The sequence below is a fragment of the Pipra filicauda genome, unplaced genomic scaffold (assembly GCF_003945595.2).
Source record: "Pipra filicauda isolate LSUMZ 115617 unplaced genomic scaffold, ASM394559v2 scaffold144_size1929842_pilon, whole genome shotgun sequence".
NCBI classification, from domain to species: domain Eukaryota; kingdom Metazoa; phylum Chordata; class Aves; order Passeriformes; family Pipridae; genus Pipra; species Pipra filicauda.
In genome coordinates this window covers 519,217-536,211 of record NW_024103929.1, presented here as the reverse complement: position 1 = coordinate 536,211, position 16,995 = coordinate 519,217, and the positions used below count along the sequence as shown (strand labels likewise).

At 44.8% G+C, this 16,995-nt stretch overlaps 1 protein-coding gene across 1 annotated transcript in view; it reads left to right on the top strand.

Moving 5' to 3' along the window:
* The first annotated feature begins 12,592 nt into the window (after positions 1 to 12,592).
* Positions 12,593 to 16,995, top strand: part of LOC113989074 (protein LYRIC-like) — a 28,426-nt gene continuing 24,023 nt past the window's right edge. Inside the window, exon 1 of the mRNA XM_027723312.2 lies at positions 12,593 to 12,967. Coding sequence (XP_027579113.2) covers positions 12,662 to 12,967 — 306 coding nt within the window. The 5' untranslated portion in view covers positions 12,593 to 12,661. The remainder of the gene's footprint in view (positions 12,968 to 16,995) is intronic.

Genomic DNA, 16,995 nt, shown 5'->3' with positions numbered 1-16,995 from the left:
AGTTACTGACGGTTCCTGCTCACCAGCCTAACTTTTAGAAAGCTGCAGCTAGGTGAGGTTAATCTCCTCTTATGACAGACACATATTTTTGAAGGAGGAATCTCAAATATTTGAGACATTTCTGCAGAGTTATTTGGCTCAGATCTTGTGTTTCTCTGAACATTGAAGACCACTGCTCTCCCTGCATAGTCGACTGGGATGTAAACTTCTGGGAATTACTGCAAATATGGGAATGCCTGGAATCCATGTGGGAAACAACTGCAAAACCTTGTTATCTCTGAGAGCACATATTTTTGTTTGCTTGATTAGCAGTGAGAGAGGATGACTGATGGGTGTGTTGGGCAGAAAAGCATTGCGCTGTTTTTCTGCTGCTGCCTCAGGCTGCCTCTGGGAAGATGCTGGTTTGTGGGCAAACACCACTGAACAGAAGAGCAGCAGCAGTGCTCTGTGTGCAGTGGTGGGAGGCAGGGAATGTGTAATAACTGAGAAAAGAGCAGCTTCAACCATAGCTGTTGAAATACAGTACAGTGGCAAATACACTTCTGTAAAACTTTGTGAGCTGATACTTAATCAGAGAATCACAGAATGGTTTGTGGCGGAATGGACCTTAAAGACCACCTAGTTCCAACCACCTGCCTTGGACAGGGACACCTTCCACTAGACCAGGTTGCTCAAGAGTCCCATCCAACCTGGCCTTCAACACTTTCAGGGATGGGCATCCACAGGTTCTCTGGGCAACCTGTTCCTGTGCCTCACCACCCTCCCAGTAAAGAATTTCTTCCTAATATCTAATTAGGAAGAATATCTTATTAATATGGTCTGTCACCTGTGGCAGGAGTCAAGGATGTCCATTTAAGCACTGAATTGGGACAGTAAGTTAGGAGTAAAATTGCCTGGAATTTCCTTCTATGAAGAGTAGACAGCTCCAGAAAGCAATTCATCCTATTCCAAGGAAAAAACTTAAAATTTGTGGGTTGAATCTCTCTCTGAATACAGTAGGCTCTTTCTAACTGCAAGAAAGTCACTAGATCCTTAACAATGGTGGATAGTCCTGTCCCTAGATGTTATTAATACAAACTACGTTCTTCTTAGCACTGGAAAAGTCTTTTTCCCTACATTTTGACATCTAGTAAGATGAGGACTGTGCTGAGATTGCTGCTTCTATGTGGTCTCACAGGGCAGCTGATAACAGAGCTCTGGGCTCTGTGCAGCCTGATGAGGGAAAATCCATGTACAGGACCACAACATATCTTTGTATTTTGACATCTAGGACTTTCTGACTCTAACACACATGAGAGCTTCTACTGCAAGCAGCAGCCTGGGAACTACATGGGGACCAAATCTGGTAAAGAGTTTATTTCTGGGGACAGGTTCTGTCTGGGTGTTTTGTGGGACTCGAAGAAGAGGAAATGATTCACTGACAAAGGGGGGAACAGACGTCTTGACTCACAATTTCCTGCTCTAACCACTAGACAATTCTTGTAGCAATTCCTTAGTGCATCAAAAGGATAGATTAGTTTCTTAATTCCTTAAACATCATGAAATGGTTTTCCTGAGTTATACATCCAGGATTACCATACTGCCTACTGCAGGAAGATCTCTAGGTTTTATTCTGTAAGTTTGTAGAAGAAGTGCCAAACTAAGTGTATTTGTCCATCCAAATGCTCACTGCTAATAGAAACAAAGTGCCAGGCCTAGTCAATATGTGCAGGGCTGGGGGCTTTGTGGCTTTGTTGATACACCCAAATCTCACTTAGTTCATAAAATTCCAAACGTAACAGAACACATTTTTTGTGCCTAATTTGGTAAGATTCTGGATGATGGTTAAGAAACACAAAAGGATTATGCCTGCATAAAAGCAAAGACATTACTGTCCAATTAAATCAATCTGAAGTTTCACTTTCCTTCCAGTAAATAAAATTTCTTTGTACCTATGACAACTGTAAACGGTTTCTACATCATACAAAGATGACTAAAAGAGTAATTCATGAGGTATGGATGCAAAAAAACCTTATAATTACACTTAAGCTATACTTAGGAGTCTTAAACTAAACTCCACTGCTACCACATTGTCCCATATATGCAATTTCTTTTATAAATTAATTCCCCTAGAGAGAAAATACACTATTTTCAAAACCAGTTTGCTTAGTCTGACAAATCAACAGACTCACTCCACAGGATCCCCTTTCAGGAGCATTCAGATTCGTGGCCCAGGCACTATTTCCCCTTGCAGGCTGATTTTAGTTTTAGGACTGTGCCATCTGCTGTTGGAATTGCAGATTTCCCTGGGTCTGCACACTCTGCAGTAGTCAACTCTGACAGCCTGGCCACACATGACTGTGACTTGTCCCATGTGAGGGACACACATTGTAGAGAGACTGTTAGCCATCCCCATTGGAGGCTTCAACCTTCCCAGGATCATTTATTTCACTGTTTTGAAGGGCTCTGCTTTGGCATGGACATGAAAGGACTTTCATTTGTCTCTCTTGCTCAGAAGTATCAAAGGTGATATGACACACAGAGGATGCAGAATCATATTCTGCAATATTAAATTTTAACAGAAAATTGAACGTCCCTTCTGCTCTTCAGTTCCATGAGCAGAGAAGGTGCACAGGCAACTGGGGAATGGGCAATTTCAGCTTCTCAGCCTTACTTTAGTTCCCATTGTTTATAGGCTTGCGGGATCACAGAGCTATTAAAAACTAGACTGAACAATAGAGATATTATTTTGTTACTGAAACTGGATTACACTCTTAACCACAAGTATCTCCTATCTGATAACATGAAAGTGGGAAACTGAAAATGAGTGCATTGGGTAGTCAGATTCCTCAGAAGGGCAACCCACATCCTCTGCAGGAGAATTTCTGAGCTCAAAAGTCTACCAGGAAGGACTGGCCAGAGAAATATTCCCTGAGGTATTTTCAGTTTTCAAATTTCAACACAGGGCATCTTCCTGGCAGTCACTGCAGAACAGGCACACTGTGCTCCATGCCTGTCTATGGCAGCTCAGGAAATCAGGTGGATGGTATATGGATGAGCTCTCCAAGGGAACAATGTAATTTTTTGAGACACAACTGACCTGGAACTTCTTAATCCCATTGCAGATTCCTGTTATAATTACATCTGACTGCCTCACATCACTAACATGCTTATCTACCAACACTATTAGGAAAGGAAATGTCTTACATTTTAGAGAGAGAATTATGTGAGCAGTTAGTTAATAGGATTTTGTTACTGAGAGCTATAAGACCTGGCATCTTTGGCATCTAGACTGCATAATGAGGGGGATGTATATGCCTAGGGATCAAACCCAGATCGGACAGCACACCATGCAAGAAGCTGTTTAAACAAGCTAATTAGAAATACCAAGAGACATACACCTTGAATCCTTTTCTGCTTCAGGACTTTGGCAGTTTTTAAGTCTTGTTTTTCTCTCTACATAATGAAGAACTCCCAGATCAATAAGTATCATTAATACTCACAGTGGGCATGACACCAGTGTTCCTCCAGGTATGTGTCCCCAAGGCTTTAGGTGTCCAGCCTACCATCAGCAGCTCCTGCACTGAAACGTGACCCCGCTGGCCATTCTAGCCCACCCCACTGGCCACACTAGCTGACCCTGCTGGACACACTAGCCCACAGACCATGGAACCTACTCCAGTGTTACTCACAGGCACAGGACATTCAGAAATTAAAACCAAGGCTCATAGAGAGACCAAAGGGTGGTGCTGCCTTTTGCAGACCATGGGCTGGTGGAGTTTGAGGAATGCTGATCTGAGGAGACAAGCAGATGAAGGATGTGAAAGCAAAGCCATTAGCTCCTGAGCTGAAATGGCTTGGCCAGTGTTACCCAGTAGAGCCAGGAAGTGAACACGGCCCCCAAGGGGCACGTAAACCGAAGGTTATGTTTTCTACTTGAGAAGTAAAATGGAAAATATCAGGAACACAAACAAAAAATCCCTTTTTGCAGACTGAAAATGTGGCTAACATTGCTGTCTCTCCTCCGCCTCATTTAATCATCCTAGAACTTGCTTGTGATTCATTTTCAGATAGAAATGTAATAAAGTGTCAGCAGACACCCTTGACATAATGATGGCCAACATTTCCTTACAGGATTTGAGTTTTTCCCACAGGACATACCATCCCCCTTTTTTGATGGGAGCTGCCTTCCTCCAAAGCTGCATGTAGCCTGAGGCTAATCAGAGAAGAGCTGTTAAGACATCAGGTGATGCTGAAGACCTTACCCAGTTTCCCGACTTAAGGAGGTTTCAGAGCAGGCCTTGAACCAGCAGCAGGACTGCAAATGAAACAGGAGGGCTGAAAGAAGGAGGCAGAAGTAGCTGTGACTTTTTGACCATGAGAGCTTCAGTAAGAGCTCCTTCTGGAGAGAGGCCTTGGAGTTCAGCCAATGCTGGACAGACCTGGCAGGTGGACTTGGGCATGGAGCCACCTGCCCCTGTCCTGCCTCTTCTGCCTGTCCTGAGGCCAGCACAACTCAGCACAGCAGCAGCACGACTCAGACAAAAAGTCAGCCTTGCCATGACTGCCTACCATTTCCAGCCTGGATTTCCTCCTGAGACACTTTGCTTCCCACATTCCTCAGACTTAAAAATAGGACTGCCTCTGATCCACGCTGGGTAAACAGATTTTATTTTCCTGGTTTGCATGTTTGAATAGCATGTTTTGCAAGGTATCTAGAGACCGGAGTAAGCTGCAGGCAGCACAGTTATTGAAGGCTAAGAAAAAGGACATCTCATCTCTGGAGATGCCTCCTACAGTGAATCTAAGCTCAATACACTAAATTTAGAAAAATGTTACATGAATGGAACCTGGGGTGCAGGGAACAGCGAAAGGACTTGAACTTGGCTTAAACAAACACTCTCTACAGACTGTCAGAAGATTACAAGATACTCCCTTCTAAAAAAGCCTACCAAACGCAGCCCTCCCTTCTGAAATGCTGCATTATTTGTGAAGAAATGTGGAGGATCAAGTAAAAGTAACCCTCTGCATGGGAGTCTGCAGTAGCACTGCTGCAACAACGTGTTGCTGTATTGTGTGGCTGGCAGGTTGGTGGGATGGCTCAGAGTGCTAAATTATGCCATGTTTTAAGACAGACAACCCCAGAAAGAGATGTTATCAGTCAAAGTTACAATACAGTTACCATGGCAATTATAAAATGGGAAACCATTGCTGTCATTTATTTAATTGTCACATGCCTTATGGTGAAATATTGGCTCCCTGGGTTGTGGAAGGAGACAATAATTGTTGGGTTTATCCCAAGCAGCTGTATTCTTTTGTGCAGGGTGAGCGGAGGAGCAATAATCCCAACAAATCCTGACTAGATGGATCCTTGGGGCACAACTCATGGACACAAGCCTGGGATCTAGACAAAACAGCAGTTCAAAAAACCTTATGACTTAGTTATTAATAGAGATTTCCTCTAAAGAGCCAGATCCAGAAGCTTCTTTGTGATTACTCCAGTCCTTCAGCCTGGCTGCTCACAGTTCAGGGCTCTCAGTAGAGCAAACCTTTGTGTCAGCACTCATATCCCAGGTAACTGCCGGCCATGGAGGAGGCTCAGCCCTTTGCTGTGTCACCTCCCTTGAAGGAACCAGGGTCTTGTGTTTTGTTTTACACAAAGGCCAGCAAGCTCCCTGAGCATACAGGGTTCACTCTAAGGATCTGGGCACTCATTTCTGTGGGTCCAGGAGACCACAGTAGTCTGCAATGTCTGAAATTTTGTGGCTTATCTCAACATCAGTGCCCAAGATGGATTATCTGCTTCAGGTATAAGGAGACATGGATTTAAGTAGACCTTAAGGAAGAGAAGACAAAGCAATGAATCATCTATGGCCAGGTTACACCTGTGGGTCAGCAGCCCCATAAGTCTCAGGTCTGACTCCCCATGCTGAGATGATTTGCCCCAGCTCTCCTGGCCATCCCTCTAGAGCACGAGCTCCAGTGACAGGCCAGCTCTGGGTACTTTGCTGTGGTCTTTTACAATCAGACTCACAATTTCTCTGCCTCCAATGTGAAAACAACTGAACACAAACCAGATCGCAGCAACCACCTGCAGATATACAGAAGTATATGCAGATACTTGTTGTTCTGTGAGCAGAACAAACAGCCATGTATCTACAGAACACCATGTAAATATAGCCTCCATAAGCTACTTTTATTCTCAGGAATTTAAAGAAAGTGATACTGCAAAGAGTGCAGAAACAAATTTTAACCCACTGATCAAACCTGTTGCATAGATATGATGGGACAGACTGTCTGAAAGAAGCACTGATATGTCAGGGTTTTGCCTGCTAATGTTGTCACACTGACCAAGGCCATCGAGACTATGCAACAACTATAAATCTCTTTAATATTTTCAAAAAAATCTACCTGCAAGTGCTCCACATTCCCTGTTGATCACAAAAAGACTAAACTTCTTCTCAAAACTATGATGAGACTAGTCTGAGCTGACAAGAGAGACTAAGTGTTGTAGAAACATTATTTCTCCTTTGTAGAGGAACGAATCAAACACAGGGCAGTCTGCTGGCAACCAACAAGTTCTGTTGGTTTGTAGATGTCATTTCCTCTAGTATTCATATATATATATATATATACATATATAAATATTTTTAGTTGAAATTAGAAAACTGGGTAGGAAGCAAGAAAAACATGAGCAACCAGCTCCACTGGTGCCTCTGATACATTAGTGAGGAAAAGAGAGCTAACATGATCCTACACTGTGTGTCTAGGAACAAGTGAATAGGTTACAGAGGCTGAATATTACCTCTCCGTATGACAACACAGAAGAAGGATGTCAAGGGCATGTTCAAAATAGGAGCACGAGAAAAATAGCAAGAGACTTGGTGGAAATGCCTTTTGGTGAGAAATAGGGTTTTAATATCTATCAGAAGTGAGTTTAAGAGGTAACATACTTGTGACACTGAAGCTCTTTCTCAGGAGGAACACAGCAGCTACAAGGATATCTCTGTCAGAGCAAGTCACAGAAAGCAGTGGTGGGAAACCGCTAGATAACATTAAGTTAGCAACAAGATGTAGGTTTTTTCCATGGAGGATGACTAAACATGAGAAGAAACCATGGAGGATGTGGTGGATGTGGTACATTTTTCAGGCCTTCATATCTCCAGGTCAAAGTGGAAGATCCTCTTCAGATGCAGAGGTTATGTGAGCACATCTAGAGAAAAACTGTGGCCTTGGATACCCAGATTGCACAAGAATATGATACTGCCAGAACACTACAGTGTAAGCCACACTTTTACCAGCAGATGCAAATTCATACATTTTTGACACTAAAACCTCCCTGAGGGTAGTGATCGCTTCCCTCCAGTGTGTCAGCTGCATCTCTCTGAATGCTGTTCTTGATAGCAATAAATTGTGTGTCATCACTCATTTACTCCATGTTCACTGTGTTGTGTGCAAGTTTGGAATAAAGCAAGGAGAGACACTTATCTTGATTTTAGGAGACTTCCTTGTAGACATCATGTTCCTGTAAAAATGCACACATGCTGCTGATCGCTGATGAAGGGACCTAGGAAGTTTTTAAAGCAAGAGCTTGAACTGCTTGTCAAAAGAGACGACAAACTACCAGCTGTTTTTCCAGGCAGCTGAATCCAAGACACAGACTGAACAGCACTGAGAACAAATATGCATGGAAAGAATATAATAAAGCCCTGTCTTCTGCTGCTAAACAAATCCATTTTTTAAACTGTATAAAATATTTATGATAATATGTTGTAGGTTGTACTCAGCTTTTTTTTTGTGGGGTGGAGGGGAATAAGTTTTCCTGCCAGACTCCCAAAACACCACTGCTGATGAGATGTGCAGAAAACCTAAAAATGCTGCTGTATATTCATGCAGCTCTGCACAGGCTTCCACCCAGGGGAAGAGTGGGTGCGAAAGGGTGCAAGAGTGACCTGGGGCGCTTAACAGCGCCCATTTCTGAATGGTTTGACAGGGATGCAAACCTCTTCGCCTTCAGGAAAGCCAACTATACATTCTTTTATGTCTTCTGCTTTGCTCTCAAGGCCTTTGATTTTATCTTTAAACCAGCAGTGTTTATCGTTCTCGAGATGATTGTGTTCTGCTAAACAAGTTCCTTTGTCCCATAGTGTTGCTGACAAATCTGCTAGTGAAACAATTTTACTATTCAGTAACTTCAGTTTTGCCTCCAACTTTTTCTCTGTCCCCTTTGAACTGACAGTGCTGCATTAATGTCTGCTCTGGCTCTGCCTGCCATGCATGTCATTGCTATAGCCCATTAAAAGCAGTTGCAGCCGTGCTTACCACTGGCTTCCTCCTTCCTTTGAAGCTGTTTTCTTTGACTGGTCTTAATTAATGCATAAGCTGGGAAAGTGCCTCCTTTCCTCCTTTCAAGATGTTTTTGTTTCTTTGTTTTAATTTCACGTCTTTGGCTGAATAGATGTTTCCAGTATGTTCTTTATGAAAATGAAAGGGAAATTGAAGCTTACACAACTTTTTTGTTGGTGAAAGAAACCCAGACCATGGTTTTTCTTTGACTGCGTTACCATTGCGTGCTTTTTTGACTCCATTTCTTCTCTCTATTCAGGAAAGCCAAGTAACATGATTAAAGTCCTCTTCCAACTCAAAGACTTTGACAGCAAACAAAGATGGATCACTTACCAACCGAATGAATCATGTACAGGAAACCAAGGCAAGTGTTAAACATATTTACTAGGGGAATCAGTTAAGAATGGTATGCCGAGGATCTGCAATTAATTAACAGCAGTTCCCTGGACTGAAACAAGAGGTTGAAAAGCTATTAGATAATTAGTAAAATTCTATAAAGCTGCATTCCTCAAAGCAGCCACAGATGCTGAAAGGAAATGCTGGACTGCTAGGCCAGATACCAACTTGTCAAGGAATTAATCATCTTATTTAATGGCAAATACCTGGCCACGTGGGCAGCCGTGCAAAAGAGCTGAATAGTCTGAACAGATGGAGCACTCCTCTCTCATTACTAGTTATTGTCACGCTACTGCCAGGCATGCAGCAAGCACCTTCCTCAGTTTCCTCATCGACAGGCTAAGCAAGCTCAGTAGTTGATCAGCTTTGTGCACGTCCATGACAGTGCATCAGGGCTTCAGACAGGAGGGAAAATGGGAAAAGTTTGTGAATTACACAAATTTGTAATCAATACACTTCCTGCACATCAGCAGACAATCCTCAGGATTCGGTGCAAATGTCCCTGCAAGACCTTAAGCGAATGGGTTGTGAGACCATCTCAGACTGTAAACGAGCTTCCTTCCAGCAGAGCAGGAGGGTTGCAGCCGGCAAGGGCCCCACGACAGGAGCCAGCTGGGGGACACCTCCTCGCTCAGTGTTTCATTGCCCAGAAACGACTGAAACAGAGATCTAAGCTTTGATCTCGGCCACGTCCAAACATCCTTCTGCCCACGTCGGCACAGGGCTCACAGGGAAAGTCTCCCATCTCTGGGCTAAGCAACTGGCTATCGAAAGGAGACCTGCGCTGTGTCGCTTAAACCGGTGCAAATTCCCACTGTTTTCTATGCAGTTGCCCCAAATCCCCATAGTCTGAGAGAGAGTAAAGCAAAGCCTTGTGACTTCATGAGAAGGGTCTGTTCTGAACAACCTGGTCAGCACCAACGGCTTCCCGAAGGGAAGACACACAGCTCGTTCTCTGCCCTTACTCGAGGCTTTCTGAACAGCTGTTAGGAACAAAACCCGCCTGCCTTCTTTTATATACAGCTTGCTGAATTCCTGGTTAAAGGATTGAAGTGTATTAAATACTGCCAAGTGTTCCCCTCAGTGCCTCTCCAAACGTGTTTTTGCTGGGGTAGTTTAAAAGCTTCCCCTCTCTATCTCTGACTTGTTTGAAAACACTAATTCTTCTATCACTTCTGTTGCTGTTGATTAAACACGAGCAGCGTCAGAGTAGGGCATTTCTCTTGGCTTCTGTGGGTGAATGCTTAAGTCTAGTGCTAATACATCAGGTCACAACATTATAATTTCTGTGAAATGTTAATAAAATAATCATTTCATTCCTTGCTTGTTTTAGAAAATTTCATTTTTTAACAATTCAATAGAAAATGGAAATAAAAACTATGCTTTAATTTCAGCTAGAAAACTGTCCAAACCAAGTTTTGCAGTGTTTTTTTTTCTGTTGCCATATGGTTTTGTCAAAATCAAACAGCTTTAATGAAATATTTAAACATTAATAAGACTGAATTTTTCTCCAGAAAACTTCCCAAAGCCTACTTTCATCATTTCAGCACCCTGAAAGACTAACTGTGCATGCAGAAGCAGACAGGTTTGAACAGGACTCAACAGGCATTAGCAGCTGCATTATTTTGTGAACATCCACCACATTTTGATCTACAACAAATATGTGATTCCAGCTCCTGATTATTGGATTTTCTGTCTAAGTCTGAATGGAGAACAACTTCCTATCCGAAATTTGCAATTAGTTCATGTCACACATAAATAGAAAAGTATTTTCTCAGGCTTGCAATAAAATTTCAGGCTTTCCATATAACATTACATGACAATAATTTGTGCTATTTTCATAGAACAATGGTGTGATATGCTGCTTAATAAGACTGTAATAATACTAGGAAAAAAAGTCTAATATGATGATGCTTATCTTTGAAAATAAATGCCATTAGAGGCCAGCCACACTAATTGCCTTTATTGAAGAAAAAAAGAAATAGAAAGGAATGTTGCAAAGCAGTAATCTCATAGTCAATTAAGCAATGCTGACTCCTGAAATGTCTTTCAGCTTATGTTTCCCCAGGAAAAGAACAGCAACTTAATTTAGATGAGTTGAAAGTAGTGGATTTATTTATGATCCGAGGCATAGATTGTACACTTTTTAACCGCTCAGACCTGAAGATACTTACCTTCCTTTTACAAACAGAGAAATAAAGACAGGGGAAAAAATAAAAGACAAGTATCTAAACTAATCAGATAACTGCCACTTTTAACTTCAGGAGAAGTCTCCTTGTCTCTGACATTTGCAGTTACCAGCTCAAGGTTCCAGATGGATACAAGATAAACATATTCTCATAAGAAATCAGTATCAGGGCTTAGGTACAAAACCACTCAAATTCCTGAGGTTTCAGACCACAAGATTAGTCAGTGCTGAATTTTAGAAGATAGGCAGTAGGAGACACAGAAAATGATAACTTGTGGGATCTGTGTTTAAATAGAAGCTTCCCACCCCAACAACAGTGTTTGAAGTACCACTGTATCCCCACAGATCTCTTCTGTGTATTAAGCGTTTCTCCCTCCCTCCCAAAACCTTCTTCTCCCCATAAAGTCATTCAGCACATCATTTCATTGACAATTCTCCTGTATTTTGCCTGGAAATTTCTAGAGCGCTTTAACACCTTATGATGCTTTCAAGACCAAGACTTGTTTAGGATGTATTGGAATTAGGCCCAGGACATGGGAATAATAAATCTTTCATCCCTGAAGAGTTGGTAATCCAATGGAAGGGTGGATAATGAGCCTTCCGCTTTGCTATCTTTTCCATGGGCGTGTGTTTGAGCTTGAGCTCCAGCACTTGGATCCATGCTCAGGAGAGAGCAGTCCCCGCTGGGTGAAATAAAGCCTTGACAGATTAAAGCCATTCCCCTACCAGCCCCTTTTCTGTGCTGGGTTTACTCCAAACATAACTTTTTATGCTGTTCTAGTTAAATAAGTTTTATTTACTATCTTATTTTGTAGTAATAGCCCCTAGTGAATGCCACTGAGCTTGTGACAGGTGTGAGTCACAAACATACTGAGACACACTTCTGAATGAGGGGCTCACTCCAGTTCACTGCTATTCACTGCTTATTTATTGCCTGGAGGTTGGTCCCCTAGATCGACCAAGATAAAACTCAACTTGCCACTGAAGCTCAGTGACTTTGAAAAAAAGACTTTCTGAGAGCACCACCAGCACTTATTCATCAGGTGGGTGGAGAAATTTCCTATCCGGGCGCAGCAAAGATGTGGTTCCAGGCGCTCTGCTCAGCGTTCTGCTGGCGGCGGTAAACTGCTATTTCCCTGAGGATCAGCCCGAGATGAGAGCGCATCACGCGCTGCGTTACATGGCAGTGCTTGTCATCATCACAGCGATGGTGCTCGATAACGACTTGTTTGTCACGGTGCCTGACAACTCAAGTACATCTCTGAAAACTCTTCTGTCTAGACTGGGGGAAATTTGCAGAAAAGCATCACTTGCGAGCATCCCTGCATACGCCGATCCTCGGTCAAACATCTGCTCTCAAACCATTGCCGATGCCCGCAGCTCTGCTGCTTCGAACCGCATCGCGTTCTCCTTTCATCATGTACCACTTCCATAGGGAAGATCTATTCGATGCATTAACCCCTTCCTGCCCCCAGACCAGCCTCACACGCGCCCGGGGAGTCCCATTCCCGCCCTCCCGCACCGCGCACCCGCCCTCCCGGCCGAGCCCTTGGCGACGAGGCTCCCGTAAGCACCGACGTGTCCGCGCCCCCCGGCTCCCCCCGCATCCCCCGCCCCGGCCGGCCGGTCCCCCCCGCCCGCGCGGCTCCGCAGCCGCACTGGTGCCGCTCCGGGCGGCGGAGAGCGCGGCTCCGGCACCAACTTTGGGAGCGGAGCGGAGCGGAGCATCCCGGTGCGGGGCGCGGCGCGGCCATGCTGGGGCCGGCGGCGCGGCTGGCGCTGGGCGCGGGGGAGCTGCCGGGGCGGCTGCTGGCGCTGCTCTGGCCGGCGCTGGTCCTGGCGGCCGCCGCGGCCGCGCTGATGGTCCTGGTCCTGCGGGGACTGCGGGGCCGCCGGGCCGCGCCGGGACCCCCCCGCCGCCGCGCCGCCGGGGAGGCGCAGGAGCAAGAGGAGGAGGAAGAGGAGGAGGAGGGGGAGGATGCCCTCGCGGGGGCCGGCGGCCGGGCGGCCGGGGCGCTGCCGTCGCGGCAGCCGGAGGAACAAAGGCGCACGGCGCAGGTAAGGTTAGTGGGGGGGGTCGCGCCTGGCCCGCTCTCCTGGGACGGGACGATCATCCTTCCCTCTTTCCTCCCCAGCACCTTTTCACCGTGCAGAGAACAGCCCTGCAGACAGCCCGGTCTGCACCCTCTGCTCCCGGCCCCACAGGGCTGCAGCCCTCCCATCTCATCCCATCTCATCCAATCCCGCCTACATGGGCACCCTCCCGAACTCTCTGTGTGATATAGCGGTGAGAGGCTGAGCATTCCCCGATGAGCCCTGTGGTGCCATCCAGATGACAGGTTGCCCGAGCACCTGGCTGGGGATTTCTGGCGCTGGCCTTTCATCCGCCGCTTTGTCTAAGAGCATAACAACAGATGGGATTCATCCTTTTTGAAGGGAATTAAAAAACCTCCAGTTAATGTCCATCGTATAAAGAAAGAGTATGCAAGAATAGTATTGGCACTGTGGTGTTAATACAATGGGCTAATAATATACTCCAAATCAAAGCCTTGTTGTTATTGCACTGATACGTGGTAGTGGCTCTGAGCTGATGACCATGCCACCCTGTTGAATACAGGCTGTGAGCTTGATTTGATGCACAGTGCTGAAGTTTCTGTATGACATTGTCATGACTGTGTCACTCTGGCATGCTGTAAGCTGTCTGTGGCAGAAAATCTTGCTGTAAATTACAGAAAACAATTTCATTGAGGCACTGTAATATGTAAAGTGCAGCTCTCAGGGGAACATACCAAACATACATATGTATTTAAAAATAATACATCAAGCTTTTCTGAACATTTTAATCTGTTACTATTACCTCCTAGGTCTCATTTCTGATAAAGACAAATAAAATGAATTTGCAGGGATTTTTAATTGTGCTATAAAATAAGTGGTTTTGTTCCTCATGAACAGAAATATGTCAGGCTTTCCATCATAGCACTAGTTTTCAGGGTTTTATTATTTTGTTCTGGGAGTTATAACTTTTAGTTGAATATATTTTAATAGGCTATTTCATTTTAGAGCATTTTTTTCTTTCATCACTGACAGCAGAATATTGGCCTGACAACACAGGTATCCCTGAATTAGTAAAGAACAATTAAATCAAAAAGCAATCCAGACAGAACTGCCCATGTCAAGGTGTGAAGAGGGACTTCAGCAACAATTTTATTAAAGCTTTATAATTATCAATACTAGATAACTTGATTTGGCTGCAGAACAAATGAAAATTTTCAGAGCCACCAATTATTGCAGGCAGTGCAGGGCAGAAAGGGGGGACACCCACCTGGTCTCATTTCTGAGAAAGACAAACAAAATGAATTTTCGGGAATTTTTTTTAAGTGTGCTATAAAATAAGCATGTTTGTCTCTCATGAACAGAAAGGTGTCAGAGACAGGCCAGGTGCTGTGGTGATGACAGGGTTATTAGTTCAAGTTGAAGACATTGATTTAGATAGATATCTTCTAATCAGAGGTGCTGCATCTCACAGACCTGAGTAACAGAAACGAAAGAAGAGGAGGTATAAACTGAAGGGATGAATTTGTTTACAGTCATCTGCAGTTTCTGCCATTAATCTCATCTTTTCCTGCACTGAGCGATTCTTACTCTTGAGGGGCCAGGTTCTAACAGTTGCATTTGCAGAGAGTAGCATCATCCTCTGTATGAGACTCACTGACTATTATGCAGAGTACAGAAAACATGGTCCTGAGGAGGTGAAGGATGAGAAGAGGATGATCAAGAAAAATAACTTCAAAGATCCTAGAGAGAGATAACCCAGGGAAAACATCATACATGCTGAAATGAAAAACAGAGGCTTGTCCTCCCACGACAGTACCCTGCCCTTTCTCTTCTCTATTTGTCTCTTTTGTTTTCTTTTCCCCACCCCCCCCTTCTCCACTGCTTCTTGTCATTTCCCATCATGTTATCTCTGTCTTTGGAACATCATATCCTTGAGGCAAAAACTTTATCTCCTTACATAAGTGTAAAACGCTGCATGCTGCTTTGGCACTTAGCTGATGCAAGGATGCCAGAACAGCAAAACACCTTTGATATGCTGAAATTTGCATATGAAAATCTCCACCAAGGCAGTATCAGAGGTATTATTGATAAGAAAGTCTCCCATCCATAGACATGGCCAATACCATAAGCTGGGGTATGCATGTCTTACAGGATGGGAGCCCCTCTCTGCTGCCTGCTGAGGTATGAAGCCAAGAGACAATTGCCTCCAGTGCTCAGGTGTGTTGATACATCCCAGCAGCCAAACATCTGCATATCCTGGAGTGGTGAATAAGCCAAGATCTTAATTAAAAGCAGCTAGGTGGTTAATTATTTTTTCAATTTGGGATGCAAGTTTGCCAATGATTCTCTGTCACTTCCCCATGGGTGGGCTGTGAGACTGCCTTCCCACAGAATCTACTCTTACACAGCTGCAGTTGTCTGATGTAGGACTGATCTTCTTCCCTCTGTGTGCCCCTACTCCCCATTAGGCAGCCAGCACCTTCCCAGGAGCTGAAGGTGCCTTCAGCTTTCTGCAGGGTTCCTCTCCTGTACAGCTCCGAGCCACAGCCCAGTCTGCCCAGCCACCTCCATCTAAACCCCTCCCGAGGGTCCAAGTCACTAAAATACAACAGTTCATGACTGTGTTGGCGTCTCCCAGTGCCAGTGCTGCTGGCAGGCAGCATTCATGCCTTTCATCTCATTACCTGCTAACTTCAAGTATGGCAGAGTAAGAGCCTGGAGGGATGACTAGTCCCAGAGCAGGCTGTGCACTGTTAGACCCAGACTAAGTGGCTTCCACAGCCCATGTGAGATAAGTCTATTGAACAAACTCTCACAGGATCATAGAATGGTCTGTTTTGGAAGGGGGTCTTGAAGATCATCTAGTTCCAAACCCCTGCCATGGGCAGGGACACCTTCCTCTAGACCAGGCTGCTCAGAGCCCCATCCAACCCAGCCTTGAACACTTCCAGCGATGGAGAAGCCACAGCTTCTCTGGGCAACTTGTGCCAGTGCCTCACCACGCTTACAGTAAATAATTTTTTCCTAATATCTAATCTAAACCCTCCTTCAATTTGAACCCATTCCCCCTTGTCCTTTCACTACATGCTCTTGCCCCATCTTTCCTGTAAGTTCTCTTCAGGTACTGGGAGGCCTCAGTTAGGTCACTGTTGTGGTTAAGGAATCATACTCCCCAATTCAGTGTCCCCACCAAGACTCACCAAACCACCTGTTGGTCTCTCGTGCTCCCCTGCTTTCCCCCTCCCCCTCTCTTTCCCTGCTGTGGCAGGATGGAGAGGAGAATTGGAGCCGGCAAAAGGCAAAGATCACAGGTTGAGATAAGAACAATTTACTGGAAACAGCAATGAGATAAGAAAACTAACAGTAACAGCAAGGATACTAATGACAGGGTACAAGAAAAGAAAAAGAAAAAACCCTGACAATAGACAATACTGGATGGCTCCCTCTGCCACTCTTACTTGACCAGAAGGAACCCATTCTCCCTAGAAGAGAGTCCCTTTCCCCTGTCCCAGCAATGACATGGTGTAAAATAATCTTCTTGTCCTGGCCATGCCACCTCCTGGTACTGCAAAAAATTAGCCCTGTCCCGGCTGGAAGCAGGAGAGTCACCCTGAAGCCTTCTCTTTTCCAGGCTGAACAATCCCAATTCCCTCAGCCTTTCCTCATAGCAGAGGTGCTCCATCCCTCATCAACTTGGTGGCCTCCTCTGGGCTTGCTCCAGCAGGTCAATGTCCTTCCTGTGCTGGGGACCCCAGGGCTGGATGCAGTACTTGAGGTGGGGTCTCACCAGAGCGGAGTAGAGGGGCAGCATCTTGTCCCTCAACCTGCTGCCCACACTACTTTGGATGCAGCCAAGACACACTTGGCTTTCTGAGCTGCCAAGCACATGTTGCCAGCTCATGTCCAGTCTCTCATCCACCACTTTGTTCAAATGGATGCATGGTCTTCACACGATCATACAAGAACGTTTTGAATGTGATCTCATTATGCATCATGCATAACAAGTTACATTCTGGCTGTTGACACACACA